The sequence below is a fragment of the Chrysemys picta genome, chromosome 6, assembly GCF_011386835.1.
Source record: "Chrysemys picta bellii isolate R12L10 chromosome 6, ASM1138683v2, whole genome shotgun sequence".
Lineage (NCBI taxonomy): Eukaryota > Metazoa > Chordata > Testudines > Emydidae > Chrysemys > Chrysemys picta.
In genome coordinates, this window is record NC_088796.1 from 110,090,344 (window position 1) to 110,110,615 (window position 20,272).

Here is a 20,272-nt window from a genome sequence, read left to right on the forward strand (position 1 = left end):
ACGAATGTATTTACTACTAACACCACTGATTTAGACTAGCTTGTCAGCTAGACAGGTAAGGCATCATAGTTGAGAAGAGTGAATGTATTTTATTTACTCATACCATTAAACGGAAGGGAAGTAAGAAATTGTAGAAACTCTCTGCACACATCTCATGATGTCAAAATGCTGTCGAACAATATTTTGCTTTGGAAAATTGATCATGGACAGTTCTTATGCAAATTTCTGAAATCCAAAACCTAGCTTTTCATATGTTCCACGTCATGTTGAATGAAAAAGAGTGGTAGTTAATATGCCACAGCCAGAATTTATCTAAACAGTAACAGCTATTCATACCTCAAGAAAGCATGTTAATATCCAAGACAGCAGGCCTGATTCACCATAGTGTTACTCTGCTTTTAGACTGGTGTGACTTCACTGAAATCAGTGAAGCCACATTGGCATAAAACTGGAGTAACAGAAGGGTGACTATAGTCCAGTGAATTAGCTGTATGTATCCCAAGGACAATCAGAATGCACAGTACGAAATCTATACTTAAGCTTAAACTCTTGTCCTTAAAATGTTAATGAACCTTCTTCTACACACTACATGTTATGTTTTCCTTAGAGAGAAAATGGAAGACTGGATTAAGCAATCATGAATGCTTTCTAATGATTCTCTTGATATCTGTTCAGTTTAAACAACTAATATTTCAGCTGCAATATAATATTTCATTGACCACCAAAACACCCATTAATAGCACCAATAGATGTTTAAATTAATGTTAACTGATTGGTGCAGACTGACAACTCTGCACTGAGTGGTGACTATTCTAACTGGAATTGGAGAATGCCATTTGGAACACCCCGCTTCTAAGCACCTGTGGTAGGTGCCACACTAGGGGCTAGCACAGAGATAGATGGGGCCTAAATTTGGGCTACACTATGCCCTGAAAACACAGACTCTCATTGTGGGTTGTGCAGAGGTGCACTGCATCTCAAGGACTCCAGAATACATTGTGCCTGATTTAGGCACAATGCCTCAAGTGGAGGGGAGCCTAATTGCTGCATCACCATTTTGGGAGGTGCAATACGCTCTCCCTCACACAGTACCACTTATCCCACCCCTTCCCCATCTATTATGGAGAGGCTAATGTTGCTGCAGTTCCCTTGTACTCAAGAGAGCATTAGCACCAGTTTATGCCCAGCCACTGTACATGGTTGCATAGGTGGGAGGGGGAAAGCCTCTGACTTCCTCCACCTTTCACACATACGTGTGTCTGGGCACAATCTCCAGCACCCCTGTGTCACAGGGTGGCTGGCTCCAGAAAATGAAGTAGGTCCAGCACCTCGGTGCCAGAGCAGGTGCTCCCAATTTGGCCAATGAAAAGGGCAGCACCTGGGGGCTATAAAAGGTCAGGAGAGATCCAGGAACCGAGAGTCAGGAATAGTGGTAAGAGTCAGTCGGGAAAAGACAAGAGATTGAAGGAGGTTTCTGGTGAAAGATGCAGAGAGCAGAAAGCTCTCTGCAGGCCCTGCCTGGGAAGAGGGAGGAATTGCCTAAGAGACCATAGGATTGGGACTTGGGGGAAGGCTGAAGGCAGGAGAAGAAGCTGCAGAAGCAGAGGAAGTTGCCTGCTGGTTTTAGGGCAGAGAGCCAGAGTCAAGGGCTGGAGAGGGCTGAAGGGAGGGGAGCAGTGGAGAACCTTACCTGCTAACATCTTCAGGGCTGGAGAGCTGGACCCAGAGAACAATGAGCGGCCCAGGGGGAATAAGGGACACTCCCATGGAAAGATGCTCCCAGCAGAGAGTCTGTGCAGATTCGTGCTGGGAAGAGTGGGGCTGCTCTCCTGTTGGAAGAACTGGGGTGACTGTCCTGGTACAAGGACAGGAGAGGGCCCTCTGGGTGGAATTGCTACATGACATCCTGGATTGCAGAGGATGCGTGACAGGTCTAAGAGAATGTAAAACCAATAAATGGTCAGGGATGATCATGAGCAAGACCCATCCCTTCCCAGTTACAAATGCTGCCAACTTGAATCACCATTCCTAGCTTCCAATCCCACACTAACAAGTTCAGTCAATCTGATGGACTAGTTGCCAAAGCTATCCTCCTACACCCTTGCTCCTCGTGACAAAATCATATAACTTGTTCTCTTAACCAGAAAGACATGGCTGGCACAGTCACTCCTTTATTCTTTCTCTGCATATCGGTTTGAAAAAATAATACTCTCCACATCTGCAGTGTCTTTCACCCAAAGATCTGAAAGTTTTACATATATTCATTTAGTCTCTAAATCCCTAAGAGGGAAGGAAGTACTATTATCCCCATTTTACAAATGTGGAAACTGAGGAACAGAAAGTGACCTGTCCAAGGTCACACAGCAAGTCAGTGCATGAACAGAACGTGGGTCTTCTGGCTCCCAGTCTCTTCTTCAGTCATAGCTGCCAACCTGCCAAGAATTTTGCAGGGACATTTCTAAAAATAAGCGTGAGGCCTGGGCAGCATTTTTGGATCCAGAATAATTTTAGTTTTTTTTCTTAGAAAGGTTAGAGAAAAATCCCCAGGAACGATCATCCTAAAATGCACCACAATACATGTTCATCCTCCAACAGCACAACTCTCCAGCAACTCCTGGGTTACTTGGAAAAAATTCTGCTTTTGTCATGGTTCCCCCTTCTCCACTCTATTATATTGGCTCCCACTATAACCCCCATATTTTCCGTTGCGTCCCTCATGCTCTCCATAGCTTCCACTATACTCTTCATGATCCCCATGACCATAAGCAACCTCTGACTGCCAAACAAGAGACTGATAGGACAGGCCACTATTGTTGACAAACATGGATCAACCACTAGATCACAAACACTGTCCTTCCGAGCCCAACCTTTAATACTGACGTTTGTATGGGTGTGATATACACATTGTACTTTTATTGTCATAAGCAAGGATTTCATATAGTGAACCAGGGTACATGATTGCCAAATTTTAAATCTTAAAGGCAATTAAAGTTCAAATTGTGCCATGATTGGAAAAAAAGAAAGCACAAAAGCTTGTCTTCACTTTTATAATTCTCTCCAGCAGCATTTGCTAAATATTAGTAAGATTTATCTTTTCTTAAAAAGATGATTTTACAGATTATCTTAATTTAACATCTCACCTGAAGTCGGTTCTATCAGCCTTTCCATTATCAAGTTAGACTACTGTTAGAAAAAAGAGAAAGTTCTATACAGGAAACTGTGATAAGATCATATTGAGGTTTATAAAGGTTTATAAAGCCTCAAATGTAGATAGATTCAGATAAAGCTGGCCTTAATCTACCCTATATTCATTGTTTATGCTTAACTACTGATTCTCCTGTATTTGTAGTATATCAGGGAACCAAAAAACAAACATACAAACAAAAAAGTCTGATTCTGCTCTCACCTACACTTTGGGTAAATCAAGAGTGATTCTGTTGGAGTTAATAAAGTTACACTGTTTTAAATCAGTCTGTGGTCAGACTCGGGCCCCTTGAATTGTATGAGCAGCACTGCTTGGGCCCAGAGTGTTACGGATGAAGTGGTAGCCTTTACCCTGACTCTGCTTGATTAGATTTTTTTAATAAATTTAAGTCCAAACTTTTAAAGTATCTCAGAAATTCATGTCTGTGCTCTTCTATGCGTGTAAACAGGGACTTGAGTGTGTAAAGAACGACATTCTGTGTGCCAGATTTGTAAGTGTCAATACAAGATTTGCAAGTGCAATAAGGTGCTTATACAAATTTCACAAATCATTATTAAATGTGTTCCTTAAGGTTAATTTAATTTGTTAAAAATTACATACATCTTTCACTCTGTAGGGCATTATGCAGAATCAGTGGGCCAAATCCTTCTCACACTCCTTTGAGTAAATGTGATTAAGCAGACAGACAGTGTCAAGCAGACAGAATTGTGCTCAGATTCTTTAAAGCTAATTTTATTAAGTATTTTCCTATTTTCTTTTTAATTTTAATCCTATCACTCCACCAACTTTAGAAATAAAGAGGCAAATTCTGCCCTGACTTTCCCTTTATCTGCTTACCATCACTGCAGTCAGTGGGGTCATACGGATTGTACAGCAGAGCAGATTTTTTTGAATGAAGATCATTACAGGTATGTTCTTGTTAATAAAAAAAGACTCTGATTTTGAAACTGGATCCATGCAGGCAGATCCTTGTGTCCTGTGGAGCTACAATGAAGTCAATAGGGGTCTGCACAGGTGCAAGGATCCACCTATTCTCATCCAACTGTAGGATGAGCCTAATATTGTACTTTGTAGCCAGCCTCAGTGCCCCAGCTCTTTAGGCCTTCTTTTTTGACGTGGCCTATGCATGGAATAACTTCGCAGACCAAGACTCGCTGTTTCCGTAAGGTCCACAAACACTAACCCATGTCCATCCAATTTCCACATTTGGTTGGGGAGAAGCCATGTAATGTTCCAAGTTACCACCACCCACCGTGTTTTGTATGCATGTGTCCGTTTTTCATCTTCTTGGGGCAGAGGCTCTCTTTATTAATTTGCTTCCTGCACAGCACTGAACATGTTGTTAGCAGTTAAATAATAAACAATAACAGCAATCTCTGAGACTATATGTGCATTGAGAGATAGGACCTAGCTTGGTTGAGCTCTGAAGCCCCAGCTGGTCTGACCTTAGTCACACTATTCATGCTCAATTACACTGCCTGTAAATCTTTGATGAAACAACAGACATGAGAGACGGCTAAAGGAAACTTAAAATGTACTACCGTTGCCATCTTTGTTATTCCATGTCTTGTACATATTTGATTCCAACAAGTCAATGTATGTTACTGCTTTACCCAGTCGGTCACTAAATGCTTTTCTATCTAGCAATCAGCTGGCCCAACTAATTAAAAATTCTGAAGCAGAGAGTTTGTGATTTTGCTGTGGGTCATTTATCTGTGAGTCATGGTGCAAACTTTATGTCTAATTTTACAGGGAAAAGGTCATTTTCAATGGGTAGTGTACTACACTATGCCCTGAGTTTACATATATGTGCAATTAGATGAAAAATTCAATTACTGGCTTGGGAAAATACCTCTCCATCATTTGAGCGTACTGACATATCACTGCAATAAATAATCTCTAACAGAAAAGCTATGTGCTGTGCTCCTTACTATCATCACCTGCTGTATTGTTCAATTTTCTTGGGGGTTCATAGAAGAATACATGAGGAGAGAGAGGTGGATTAATAAAGCCATTATTGGGTGGTATTGCAAACACCATCTTAGAAGGTCCACTGATGGAAGTGTTGTGACCCCAGTAAGCTAAGTATGGTTGGCCTGGTAAGTACTTGGATGGAACTTGGACAAAGGTGCTATGGGAAGCGATGTGAGGGCGCTCAGTAGAGGACACTCTTCTATCAAAATCAGTATTAAACCAATAATCCATCATGATGTTAAGAGGCACTGCACTGTGACTGGACATGCCTTTTTCAGCTAAGAAAAAAAATCTAATGTCCTCCCCAACTGTGATCAATAAGCATTTCCATATTAAATTCTATAAGAGTAGGGGCATTTAACCTCAACATCCTATCTGACTTCCATCTCTAGTTCTACATTCTACATACCTAAATTCTCCCTGCTTGAAACTGGACACAACATTCTTCTTCACATCCTGTCCAAAATATGTTATACGGATGGTCACTTTTAAAGAATTGCCATGTTTCACTCCATAGGTTATTGTACCTCAGTGGAGGATAAAGTGAGTCCTATTCTCTCTCTCTCTCACACACACACACAAAGGACATATCCATTTCATAAACTGTACTTATCATGCATCTTTGACCTGCACTCTGCCTAGTAATCTACCTCAGGCTGGACAACTTCTGAGATTACAAACACATGAGCAACTTCAAATAGCCATCAGATGTCCAGGCCAAGAAGGATAATGTAATGTTGGGGAATTGGGCAAAACCTCACTGAAGCTGATGGGCGTAACCACCGCCCTCTGTTTAGTATAAATGTAAGAAACAAACAATGGAACCAGGTAAGCTAAAATAACAGGAGCCATCTTCAAAAAAATAGGGACATGGCAAGGCTTGAGTAGAGGTTGAACCATGTGGCCCAAGGGGTTTCTTTGTGGACTGATATAGCAAATGCAGGGTGTGATGGGGTGGACTAGGCCCAAAGGCCTCCTGCTGGAGGCCTCGGGGTTCTGCCACATCCATCCCAGGGAAGGAGCAGTGGAGAGGTCCTCCAAGCAGGCTAGAGTGGCTGCAAGGGAAGCAGCCATTCAGAACCCAGGAGGGTCATATAAAAGGAGCTGCAGAGGAGAGCACTAGTCAGTAGCTGCTTGGAGCAGGAGAAGAAAGAACTGCAGGCTTGGCTGCCTGGAAGAGCATCAGGGCCACGGACAGTTTGGTAGCAGGGACCAGGGGAGCATTGAGGAAGCTCCTGGCTGGTTGGTAGAACTGAGTAGGGACTGAGCCTGGTGAGGGCTGCAGGAAGATAGTGTCTCCAGGGAGGGCATACCAGGGCTGGACTACGTAAAGACCAAAGCCCAGGGAGGGTTAGAGAGAGACACCACCAGAGGGGTACTGAGATAGACCCCGGTGGATCGTATACCCCGAAAGGGGTTTGTGCTTGTTAAAATGCAGAAAGTGACTTGGCCGGAGTGCTGTGTCACTGACAAACCTGCCTGAGAACCACCGAAAGGGTCACTAGAACTAAAGAACGCAGACACCCCCAACCAGAAGGGGGCACTCGTGAGAGGTGGGTGCCAACGCCATTACACAGGGGTTGGCACACTCATTAGTGAAGTCGTGCATGAAAGAGAAGTTCAAGCAGCAGAAAAAGATAGATGGACACAAAGAAGGAGCAAAGACGCCCCAGATAAGGTCACAAAAGTCCTGGTAGTGTGTTCCTTAGAAAAAAGCTAAGGGGGAGCTTTTGGTCAAAGTGCTAACTGGAGGAGACTTGGAACTGTAAACAAAGAAATTACCCCGTTTGATTTCTACTGTGTTCGGGAAAGAGGAGTTTGTAGATTCTTTGTACAGGATTGCATCAAATACCTGACTCCCTCATCAATTTCTTTTCCTAGCAGAAACAATCTGCTAGACCCCAAAAATTGGGGTAATAATAATTTAAGATCTCAAAGGTTCCAGAGACAGAAAGAAAAAAATTAAACAGTGAGAAAGCTAGTACCATCCAATTACGTATATCAGAGTGTGGGGTCAGGACTTGTTAAAATTTTCATTTCAAACTCTGACAGCATCACAAGGGGGTATTCACAGACATGGACAGCACTGGAGAGCTGTAAAGAAGGTATCTGGTGGGGAAAAACCTTTAAACCCCTCCCCGCAACAAACAAAAAAGCAACCTCTCAAATTGCTTTGCTATTACACTGACAACTTTTGTTCAAATGCACAGTAACTAAAAAGTGATGCATTCTATTACAAAGAAAGCAGAAGATCATAATTTTGGTGCTTTGTGAAATTTAGGTGTATGCTGAAAGCAATAGTAGCCGTCTTGAAAATTTCAGTGATGTACTTTCGCTGTCACATTTCTAAATGGTTCTGTTCCGCTTTTCATGGCCAGTGGTGAATTTAAAGTACTGATAGGCACAGAATGATGGACCTTAATCTTCACTAATCTCATCACACTGAAGGCTCTTTTGGGTCCACTGGTAAAAGGAGGTGGTTACATTAGCGTCAGCATAATTCTTTTAAGGGCTCTATGTATCACTGTAGGTTAAAAAAAAAAGGCCCGTATATTTCTATGGATGTTTGAGTTCTTTCAGGTGAGGGAACTCCTATTTCAGAAGAGGTGTTTTTTTTTTTTTTTGTCTACAAATCATCGGTGACTGTCACATTTGCTTGAATTGACAGACTGAATCATGTAGCCATACACCTTTTATTATGGTTCTTGACTGCAGCAGTTTGCATGCTGACTTTAACTAAGCTGATATACATATTCTTCAGGAATATATTGTTAAGCAGAAATTTCATAGACATTTTCGGAACTGCCCAGAACCACAGTATTAGGGTTTTGGGAAGAAACTCCTGAAAATATCACACTAATGCTGCTCCAAATACTTTCCACTGACAGATAAATTTCTCCCTTGTCTCCTGTAGGAGCCCTTCCTTTCCAGAAGCATTTTACACTGGCATTCCACATACTGCAGTGGCATCCAATTCATTTCTAGGAGCAATTTAGATTGTTTGTTTTCATCTATAAAGACCTTTACGCTTTGAGTCCTGGGCATGTTGTCCTATGGCACTTGATTTGTACATGTGATGGGTCATTCTCAGTGGAGTGTCCTTGACTCCGGAATGTGTTTCCCTCCTTGGTCCGAGATAGTAAGAATTTGGTGACCCCCAAAGCCTGCTACAAGGCCTATAGGGCTTTCACAAGGAGTGGGAATGGGTCATGTCTTAGCTTTTGTGTCAGGTTCAATTTATTTTAGAAAATGTGTTTATATCACAAACTGTACATGTGGCTAAGGCATTTTTGACAGATGTAATATATAAATAGGAAAAACTATATAAATAAACCTGAACCAGCATGTTCCGTATTTAGCAAGCTGCCAGGATTTTCACGTAGAGATGTGTATGACAGGTATTAAAGTACCAAGTTTCACAGCATGTTGTGTTTACCGAAGAAAAACCCAACCCTGACTGGAACAACGGGGAGTATAGAGACACTGTCCAGTGCAGAGTCTGCTAATTGACATCGGCCCCGCACGCCGGAGCATCATTCATCATGGTGAGCTGAGCTGGGGATGAGTGACAAGCCATAGAGCATTATGTGATGCTCCTCTGAGCAGCAGCAAGTTGCACTTTCAACCTGCTGTTGGCAGCAATTGCTGGAGAATGCAGCTTATGTACTGGCCACTTTTTTTTTTTTTTTGCAGGGAGCGGGGATCCTAAACAGCCTATTTAACCGGCAGATCTCATCTCCTTTGGGATATGGAGCACCAGACAGTACAATTCGCCAGCTCTTTTCTACCATTCTTCACTGAGCTATGAGGAGATCTTTACCTGCTGCCTGTGTCGGATAAAAAGTTGCACCTACATCTTTTGCACACCAGCACAGCAGAGGGTAGGACTGAGCCCCCAGTTTAGCAAATGCACAGAGGCTTACTAATTTGCAATTTAATTAGTTTAGAGACGGTATAACTGAAGAGTCATTTGTTTGTGACAGTCTTACAAGGTTGAAACCAGAGGTCCCACATGCGCAGTAAAAAAAGTAAGTAAAAAGCATGTCCTAATATATTTAGCAAATGCTAATGCAAAGCAAAGAAAAATATACAGGGGATGGGATTGATGGATTCCGTGCCTTGGCAACTGTTAAATATCTAGAGCTAGAGAAGAGAGAGTTTTAGAGATGAGGCTCCCCATCTTCCTCCTTACAAATAAATTACTGTGCCCAAACACTGAAATGGTGGCCTGCCTTGCATAAACACAATTGTGAGTTGAACTGAAATTGTGCTGTGGACTCAAAACATACTGCAAAAGCAGAAAGCTCCTGCTATCTTTGTGAGCTAGCTGAAAAGTGAAAACAGATTAGAGAAATAAGTTTCTCAATAGGCAGTAACATTGCTTTCACACCAGATTTGATGAATAAGTCCTCCCAGCGGCACTAACACCTGATATGCACATTGCGTGGATTAGCAAGTTTTAGGCCAGGCAGAAGAAAAAATATTCTTTCCTCCCAGTTACTGTTACAGGTATATTATCTAATGAAAACACAACAAGATTTCTCTAAGGAATGTGAAATTTGTTTGGTATTTCCATCAAACAATTATATGTTGTTCATCTAGTATCTGAGAAGCACTGAGGCATATCCAGACCTGATTACATTCCTTCTTAGCTTCAGAACAAGCTATCCTAGTAGGGTGGTGAGCAGTCTCTCCCTTTGATGCAGGTGCACACAAAAGAGAGGTTTGTGATAACAATACAGCCACATTTTCTTAGTATCTTGATGATCCTAAATCAAAACGCCCTGGATCATTACTGGCGTCTTTCAGAATATTTCAAATTAAGGGGTAAATTTTCAAAGCAATGGAACAGGGATTTAGCTGCATGACTTCCATTAACACCAGTGGGAGGTGAACAGCTAACTCCCCACTCACTGCTTCAAAAATGTACCCCTTTAAATGTCATATTTCCAAAATACATTAGACTTTTCAATAACTAAACAGTTGCCAAGAAAAACAGTATTATTTCCATTGACAGTATTTGACAGATAACTGCTTCCAGAGCCAAGTTGGTTTGAGGAAAACATTAAAGCTCCCAAACATTTTTATAGGACAGGAAGGCTGAGTATTCTGGGGGGTGCAGCTTCTTGAACCACAACATTCTAACTCTTATGTTAGTGTCTTACGCTATCCTACCTCCCTGCAGCCAGCAGAGAACACAGCTAAGGAAAAGGGGATGTGCATCCTGGCAATCCCTGGCTGCTCTAACAGACCCTGAGGGTTGTTGACAAGAGGTGCAAGTTATATCACTTGTACCAACAAATCAGCACAGCACAGAGAAGCCTCAGGATCAGAGGAGCACAAAGGTGGCTTGATTGACGCCAAGAATCAGGGCCAAAAAGTACAAAGTGGGTGTAAAATGGTACCAAATCAAATGGTAATGGTTTGTACCCACTCTGCACTTTTGTAAATGATTATACAAGGTGCAAGGCAGTGGCGAATGTAATCCAGAATATCCAAGGAAAATGTGCATGTTCCCCAAATAAGCACATCAGGTGTTCAGTAACATTCCTGAAAAACATTGAGGTTTAAGTGCATAGGGGAAATCAAAATCTGCATTGCTTTTAGGACTAAACTACATATTCTTTTCCCTGTTGATTTTTATCATTAATAATGTAATCTTACAAACTAAACATCAAAAGATGTAAACAAGTTGTCAGAACAGATTCCTGAGAGCCATTCTTCCCATTACATATTTGAAAACAGGATTTTTCAATTCAGCAAGGAATGTTATTGTATTATCTCTCAGAGACAGATCAGAATATGTGGAATTCCCATTCTAATATCCTTTATTAAACACATATTTCTTATTTAATTAAAAGACTTTGTTAGATTAGTTTTGATTAATTTGGTCAAATGGTGGATACTAATTAGAACAACCAAGGTTGGGAAGCCCATTAGAAAATGATAATTCTCTGCAGTGAAAACAACAAACATGAACTGAATATTAAGTCAGTTATCTCCTTTAAAGGTGAAAGGAAATATTCCCAAAGATTCAGTCTGTTTAGCTATGGGTGTTATACTCCTATTATCAAAAAAGAACAAAAAGAGCAAGTATCTTAAAAATACTTACTACAATATCTTCAGGGAAAGTGTCCCGACTGAAGGAGCCATCATCAAACATGACTTCATAGAAGACTTGAGATGTCACTCCTATCACTCTGCAACTATAATATCGTGTGTTCCTGTGTTTTGTGATGACAGTCTGCCCCACTGTGATGGCCTTCTCACATGCTTTGGTTCTCTTGAAAGCAAGAATTTAAGAAACAGTCATTAAAAATAGTCACCACTTAGTTTATCAGAACCATGTCACATGATAAAGTAGTGAAGTGATCAATCATGGATCTCAATTTAGCGAGAAATCTTGAAATGCAAAATCTTTCCTTAGTACAACAATCAAACTTTCTGTGAAGCATACACATTTACATTGTATTAGAAAAAGAATTACAGCCACACAAGATTACAGCACATAACTAAAAATATATCTACTATTATGGTGTTTTGGCTCATCTTACAAAATAGGAGAATAATTTAAGCATAACAATTCTGGGACCATTCAGAAATTTTGTTTGCCACTATCTTAAAGCCGCCTTATATCCAGCACCAGTAGAGATCATAATGGTAGACCAAACTTATACTGTAGAATTTTATTGAAAGGCACAAGCTTTGGATTCATGTTTGGATTTTCATAATGATGTACTTAATATTTTGCTCACTGGGATGACATCAATAGATATACATCTCGTTTTTGTGAAAGTGGTCAACAGTGATACAACAGGATGCTTCAGTAACTCAGAAACAATACCATGCAGAACATTCACTTTAAAACTGCAGATGGTATTGTGCAGTTATAATGATTGTTTATTTTATCACTCACCTTTATGATGTAGCAGGTCAGTCATAATCATTGTTTATTTTCATGTTTCCTCTCTAACTTCCCTAAAATCAGCTATCACCTTCAGAAGTGTAGCCAGGATATACTCTATGGTCAAATTATGCAAAGATTCTACCTCAACAACTATGGATGTTATACTCCTATTATCCAAAAAAACAAAAGCAAAAAGAAAAAACCACAACCCAAATCCCATAACTCAGCAAATGCTCAGAGATGTACATGAGGCAGAAAATTGCGCACACCACTTCTCCACTAATGCATCCCAGTGTGCCTCCCACTTGCACAGTGAGCGTCACCATCTGGAGAAGTAAAATCAAGAGTTTCTCATCCTAATAAGACATCCTATGGCTGTTCACTAGCTGTAAATCATTTCATATTGGTTGCTGTGTTTGTGTGGTAAACTGTACTGTGTCTCAGGCAACAGCTGGGCATCTGAACTTTTCTGACAACAGGAGATTCTAAAAAGCACGGCATGATTCAAATAGCATATCGTATTAGTGAAAATGTTTTGAATTAGAAATATTTACTTAACCAGCTTGAAATACTGTATGACATATACTAAATTAATTACATATACTAAATGTAATAATCTGAAAAGAAAGTCCCTGTGAAAGTCTGCAAACTGATGTGACTATAGAATTGTCAGCATTATTCTTAGAAGCTGTGTTATTGGTCAGTGCCCAGGCACTTTGTTAGATTTTTACATTTTATTTTCAAGTAATTCCCGCAACTTTTTTTAAACAAACTTGGGCCAAATTTTGAAATACTTCTTTTGCTTTGTAATTTTTGGCACAAAACCACTTTCTTGCACCACATTACAGAATTTACACATCTCAAACTTTTGTGTTTCTAAAAACTGAGGGCAAAGCAAGTATAAATATGTTGTGTGCATCTGAAGTCTATCAACAGAAAATGATAGACTTCAGATGCACACAACATATTTTCTGGTGCTAGCGCACTAAGTTTGTGTTTGCAAGTGATTTCTCTGAGTAAAATTGTGTTCATGAAAACAGAGGATTGGACTGAGGCCTACTGATGAAGTTATACCCAATTATATTTCTATAGCATTTTCAAGATTACCTGGAAATAATCTTTCTTTCATAATTATATATTATTTAATGGCTGTTTACTTGTTTAAACAGCCATTACTAGTTCTGTATATAACAATATCACTAAGCCTAAACACAAAAATGGTGAAATGAGCCAAGAACTAGTTTACCACATCACATAGGTCCCTCTACTGGTTAACATCATTTATCACTGTTACACCAAATCTTGAATAATATATATATATACATATGTTTGTTTATTGAAAAATTCCGGACTCCATTTATCCAAATATGTTCAGAAACAGAAATTGAAAGTAGTCACTGAATTATCCATGTGAGTGGAGCAGAAGTTTCTGGTGGATATATAAATCCAACAGGAAGTAAATGTATTAAATGTATTAAAAGTACAAAATGTATTACAAGTATGAAGATTGAGCTTCACAAAACAAAAAAACAAGATTTTTTTGTTATTAAGAATATGCAGATTGGTTTACTGGTAAAAGGTTCACAAAATAAACTCCACAACTCAATCCCCCTACCTCCAGGCAGAAAACCAAGTAAATAAACAAAAAACTCAAACCATAGAAAACCCTACTGCATCCCAGCTCAAGGGGATGGAGTCTGGCTTTCAGTATGCTATGTTGGTAGGATTCTTGATTTATTTTGCAGAAAAACATATTGACAAGCACACTGTATAATTGATTGCCTGTCCCAGAAAACATTTCCTGTCAGAAAAGCCTAAGAACTTATTGACGTTAAGAATGTCATTTTTGATCAGAAAGGACAGTTGTTATGCAAGGGGCTCTATCAGATTAAAGAAACAGCTGTGGTATCTTTCAGATTATGGTGCAAATTGTGGTTCAGAAAGTGTGATTTTTCTTCAACATAACCCAAGCCAAGGATGAACTAAGATAGCAGTAGAAACAGAGAAAATCGAACACACACACACACACACACACACACACACACACACACAAAGCCATCGTGGCCTTCAATATGTAAACTTGAAAAAATGGGAAACATTATGGTAGAAGTCCTTGCTCTTTATTTGTGTGACTGGTGTATTGCTAGCAAACCAGGTGCCATCTTATGCCAAGGTCCCTATGCCTTGGATACTGAAAACACATAGCTGGAATCAGTCTGGTTCATCTGTGTGTTAGTACTGGTAAAATCATTAGAGTTATAAAAATGTGCTTAGTGTTTATGCTTTATTGAACACTTGTAAATTGCTACTTGGATTAATATCACTTATAACATCTTTATCATATTGTAAGGTATTATTTGAGCACTTGCACTACAAGTCTCTGTAATTGTGTAAATCACCAGACAGGAGAGAAGCATTAACTAGCGTGAAATACTAGTCTCCAGGTGTTATGTCCTGCCTGACATAAAAGGCACAGAAACACAAGATGAAGTATTGTGGAACATCAGAGGGCAAAAGACTTTGTTGATTGCTTTCTCCTCCATCATGAAGAGAAGATGTGCAAGTGAGTTCCTTCCATCAGCTGAGTTTGCAACTCTAAGCAGAAGTGGGGAAGGAATAAAAAGCCCTAACAAGGAGGAACTGTATCTTTATGCTGCTTGGACTCTGAGGAGCAAGGATTACTAAGCATAAGCAAAAGATCCCCAGTGCTTAGCCTGGGTTAGTCCTGAAGGACATATTGAGCTTGCTTATCATAGAAGCTTCTGTTAATTTTTGAAATTTAAGATTGAAACTCATTTGTGTGTAGTGTTGTCTTTCATGTGAAATCTAAGATGCAATGGACCTGGGGTAAGTGACTGGTCCTTGTGACTGAGAGTAATCTGAATATTCCTGTGATCTTCAGTGTACGGTGGACTTACCTGGGAGGAAAGACAGATCGGAGTACCCAAGGGACTGTCTGTAATTTCATGTTAAGGCTGTTATAGTTTCTGATGAGTTTACACTTGATAATTGATAGGTGAAATCTACGGATAGAATTCTCAACAATTTGGGGTTTGTGCCCTGTTTCCTAACAGTTTGCCCTGAGGTTGGTACCCACACCCTTCAGTCACTGCAGGACAGCTTGACAACTAGCCAAGAAATACTTGGTCTAAAAAGTTCCAGATCATATTTATAGTAGAGGATCATCAAAGCTCTAAGATGTATTTGGTTTCATATGGAAACCTAAGTTTTATTCCACCATGCCAATTTTCCCCTAGAACTATAGTCCTGATGTGAAAGCGATATTTGAACAGTATGCTTGCTCAGGATTTTTTTCCCTTTGGTCTCTGCGTTTCCCCCAAGGCATGCCCCTCAACCATCAGAGTGCCAGGGGGGCAGGCGCTGGCAGCACAGAGTTGGCTACATTGGCTTTTTGTCAACCAGGGATTCTTCTACACAAAGAAAATCCCCAGCTCTCCTGTTACAGGAGCTCTCCATTACATGTGTGCTGCAGGAGCATCACAAGAGACACAGAATAGAGGATCAGTTATGGTGGAGCTGCTACTAAGTTTGTATTCTGTTTTGCACTTCAAATGGGAGTTCAACTTGTTTGTTTTATTGGAAAAATACAGAGTATATGCTGTAAATTTTAGCACGTAATGTCTGAGCAAAACCGGAATTTTCTGGGGAGTTTGAAAAAAATCAGTTAATTAATTTTAAAGTTCTAATCAATGAAAAATTGCATCCCTCACCTAAAAAAAGCTCAGTGTCTATCTCCTGATTTTTTGGGTTCTCCTAGCTGAAACCCTAGGAGATAAGGAGAGTTTAGTGGGCTCTCTGGAGTTATGTATTTATTTTGTTAATTAACAAAAATAATTAAAAAATGTTACAGTTCTTTGTCATAAACGAATCCTTAAGTGCGGCACTTAGCTAATGGAGAACAAAAGTTTGGATGACTAGATCTTCTATAAGTAGTAGCTGCTGGTTCGTGAAAAACCAAGAGCTCTTTGAGACTGTTTCATGAAGAGTATCTTCAGCATAGGAACAGCTACTGTGTGTGAGAACCCAATTCTTCATGACACTGGCCAACTAGCTCAGGAGCTCCTGGTTTTCATGACAGCAACAGATGCTAATGTTGAAGATCCTGTTTTTCATGAAGATGTTCAGCCAGTGCAGGATCATATGTGATTTTGCAGAACGGATAGCAGAAAAAGTCTGGTCTGTTTGCAGTGGTGAGGAATTTGGGTGAAGAGGTGCTAGAAGACTTACTTCTACAACTGGTAGGAAAATGTTTTTCCCCACAACATTTTTGACAAAAAAAAATCATTTTTCCAAAGTTTTTCTATAACATTTTTTAAGTTTTTCTTCCAAACATTGAAAAACAAAATGTTATGGGTTTTGGTAACTGTAAACCACAAGTTTTTGCTAAAAACTGAAACATTTTCAATCAAAAATCGAAACATTTCAGCCAGTCAGGTAAAAATCTTTTGGATTTACTGAAAACTGTTGCTCAAATGGATGACATTTTTTGTTGTTGAAAACAGAACCAGTTTTTCTATTTACCACTCCCCTAATTTTGTAAAAATCAACATTTCCCACAGAAATTTCCATTTTGACAAAAAAGTCATTTATCATTAAAAAAAAATTGAACGAAAAATTTCTGCTTAGGTCTACTAGTATCTTTATAAGGGCAGGAAGGTTGTGGTGTGTCATCTGAGGTGTCTGGTGGTTGTTCTAGTGGTCAGGTGCATGTCTCTGGATGGAGGAGTAGAGGGTATGTCCTGTTAGATGCTTTTCATTTCCTTGCTTTTGTGGTTTTGGGTTAGATATGTTATAGTACAGAGCAATCTTAAACCCACAACAGTGTGTGTAAGGTATGTACATAAAGGTTTTTTTCTGGGCAACCATATACATATGTGAGGTTCCCTATCCCCTTTCCTCTATTCTTGCACATCCACAGAACGACCAAGAGCAATCACAACAACATAAAAATTCACTTATGGTTCACAACTGCAGCTGTATACTAAACTTCCCTTCCCGCCTCCTCATTTTTATGGCCTGATCCTGCATTCCAAGCTCACTTAACAGTCATTGATTTCAAGGGGATCTTTAGTTATGCAAGGTATGGAGATCTAGCCACAATGACTAGCTTTCCTTAGAGCATGAGCTATAGGATTCTGTTGTCTGAAACGAATGCGTCCCTTTCAGGAATCTGATTTGTCTTGCGTACCCCAATTTTCACCTCACTTAAAAACTACTTGTTTACAAAATCAGGCATAAAAATACAAAAAAGTGTCACAGCACACTGCTACTGAAAAATTGCCGACTTTCTCATTTTTACCATATAATTATAAAATAAATTGACTGGAATATAAATATTGTACTTACATTTCAGTGTGATACTTGAGCCTGTTTTTCCACTTGTGAGCCTTGTCTGAAGCCAGAGTTCGAGGCAGTGGGGATGAAGTCTGAGCCCCATCGCCCAGAGCTGAAGCATGTAACTTAGCTTCACTGGGTTCCCTGTGGTGCAGGGCCTCGGGCAATTGCCTTGCTTGCCACCCCTAATGCCAGCCCTGCACTTGCAATCCCTCTAAACCCATCCTGTGACACCACCTCCCCCCCGAGGGTCGCAACCCCCAGGCTGAGAAACACTGATCTAGATGAGTTGAGTATCTGGATGAATTGAGTTGAGATCTCTGCCTATCCCCAGAAGTACATGTACCTCTGGCTGAGAACCATGGTCTTAAATTAATCCAAAAATGTTGGTTATCTTTATTTAAAACATATTAATCTCTGAGGTCCAAAAAGGAATAGCTACTATTTTCCAGTTTGTCCCTCAAAAATATTGCCCGCTGATCCTTATAAGGGTCTTTATTCTAATCCAAATTCCTAAAAGAATCTTAGCAGGAAAAATGAGTCAGTTGACGCTTTTCTCCTTTTATATATGCACATAAATAATATAAAAGATTACTAAGTCAATTGTTTAGTCATCTAAACATTCATAGCCCTGATGAGAACTGCCTACGCAACAATATTTTCAAATTTACATATGCAAAATAATACATTGTTTCTATGAAAAAATATGAAACAACCAATTTTGCACACAAAATTTACTTTACTGCAAGCAAACCAGTATTTGTGTGCGCAGAATGGGTGACAGCATAGATGTGCATTCCTTTAGGCATGCAATTACCCAGTCTACATGATGAAAGTAGACTGCTTGCACACCTAAAGGGAGCATCCATACATTTTGGCAGGCACAGTATTAGCGCTCATATTTGAAAATTTGGCCCACAAAGAGAAAGATTTTGAAAATGCAGCACAACATTTAAAAGTCCAAATTCAATTTATTTTTATTACATTTTGAAACACTATATAGGTACTGGTATTACTTCCCCACCTACCTTCTCCATCTCTATTTAGCATAAAATACAAACCAAATTTGCCAATGGTTGATATTAAAACTGTAACCTAGGAAGAAATAACCACGACGATTCAGAAAGTCTGGTCAAAAAGGTTTATGAGACTACTGTGATAAATAATCTAAACATAATTTGTTGCAGACTAACTACACTGCTAAATAATTCAGACTCAAAACAAAATTTCAGCATTGCAGTGGGTGGAGACTCGATAACTCAGGTTAAGGGATATATTAAAATTATGCAGTAAAGTAAGTAAGAGAGTGTGTGTGTGTGTATAGAGGAGGGAATAGGCATTTGGTCAAGCAATCTCCCTGATTTACATAGCTTAAAATTACTTATTGCAATTTATATATTACAATACTATGTTAGATAATTGTCACACACACCTCCTCCAACCTAAATAAAAAAAACCTCTTATTTTTCTTTCAACCTTGACCTAGGTAGTAACAAATAACTCTCATTATGCATTTTGGAACAACTTTATTAAGATAACACAAGCTAATTATTGTTTTGCTTTCTCCATGAGCAGGGATAGTGGCATCTTGCCATATGTGTGGTTTATTGAATAGCTGAATATCTGTACAGATTTCCTCTGACATTCTATTTTTTAATCTCTATTCTATTCTCTTTAATATTGCAAAACTAGTTTAAAAAGTCAGTGCTCATTGTTTAATTATTTTGCTTTCAAACAATACAATGTAAGTTAAAGTGATGGACAAACAAGAAAGGTTCATTACAAACAGAGAAGTGCTGTTGTGCCAAATGGCAAAAGGCAGTATAATCTCCGCATGAAAGGATAGCTAATAGAAAGGATAAAGGTCTAATAAGAAAATTAATGGTGAACAAACTTCTGAAAGTTTGGAGATTTGATTAGATTAATTATCCAAAAGGTAGGGCATTAAATCAAAGCATATACAAACATATGCCAACCTCTCTTGTCTCAAAATCATGTTAAAATTACAGAAGGAAAGGCTCTCATAGTATTTCTGATATCTCCAAGATTTTGTCCAATAAAGCACACACAAGAATAGCCTATCTTTCCCTGGTGGTTTTTTGGTTCTGTCCACAAAAAATAAGCCAACCAATCCAAACTCCTCCTGTAAAGGTATATTGTTGGCTCTGAGTTTTAGGAGAGGCTGGATTGATTTTTATTTTTATCCAAGCCAGTCTGACCATGCATCCCATACACATCACAAGTGGTTGTGCAAGATGCTGTTTCTCAATGTCATTTTTATTTTTCCTTTAATAACACCAAATATAGATCAAGAAAATCATTGGGGAAAAAATGAAGGATTTTTGTGGGAGTCCATTTTATCATAATAGTGTTGTATCAGACTAACATTTGTTTTGGCTTCTAGAGCACAAAATAATTATCATTTAACAATTGTTTACAGTGCCCCAGTTTAAATGTATGTCAATAAAGTATACTGATAAATTGCAGATGTAATATACTGTAATCTGTGCTGTGCATATTAGACAGACAGACAGAAAATGTGAATGCTTCATGTTCTACCTTACTTTACTGACAATTTACAGGCATTATTATTATTAGCCTTATTAATAAATATTTATATTATGGAAGCAGGGATAAGACCCAGGTCAGGATGGGGGCTCATTGTGCTGGGTGCTGTATAAACATAGAAAAAGATAATCCCTGCCCTGACAGGCTTTCAATCCAGAGGGAAAAAAGGCATAAGAGAATGATGTGCTTTGTTAGTGTGGCTGTTTATTCTGGATGCCTCAGTAACAGAAAGGCACAGACAAATTAGATGGAGTTGAGAAAAA

General features: G+C 39.3%; 1 protein-coding gene across 18 annotated transcripts in view; it reads right to left on the reverse strand.

The window, feature by feature from the left end:
* KDM4C (lysine demethylase 4C) overlaps positions 1-20,272 on the reverse strand; it is a 427,285-nt gene that overhangs the window by 24,978 nt on the left and 382,035 nt on the right. For 12 of the 18 annotated variants that reach the window (XR_010588892.1, XR_010588893.1, XR_010588896.1 and 9 more), the window contains one exon: positions 11,292-11,462. The exons of the other annotated variants lie outside the window; for them this stretch is intronic. Coding sequence is in view for 5 of the 12 variants with exons in the window: in XM_005295226.5 (XP_005295283.2) it covers positions 11,292-11,462 (171 nt within the window). In the remaining 7 variants the exon portion in view is untranslated. The remainder of the gene's footprint in view (positions 1-11,291; positions 11,463-20,272) is intronic. 18 annotated transcript variants of the gene reach the window in all.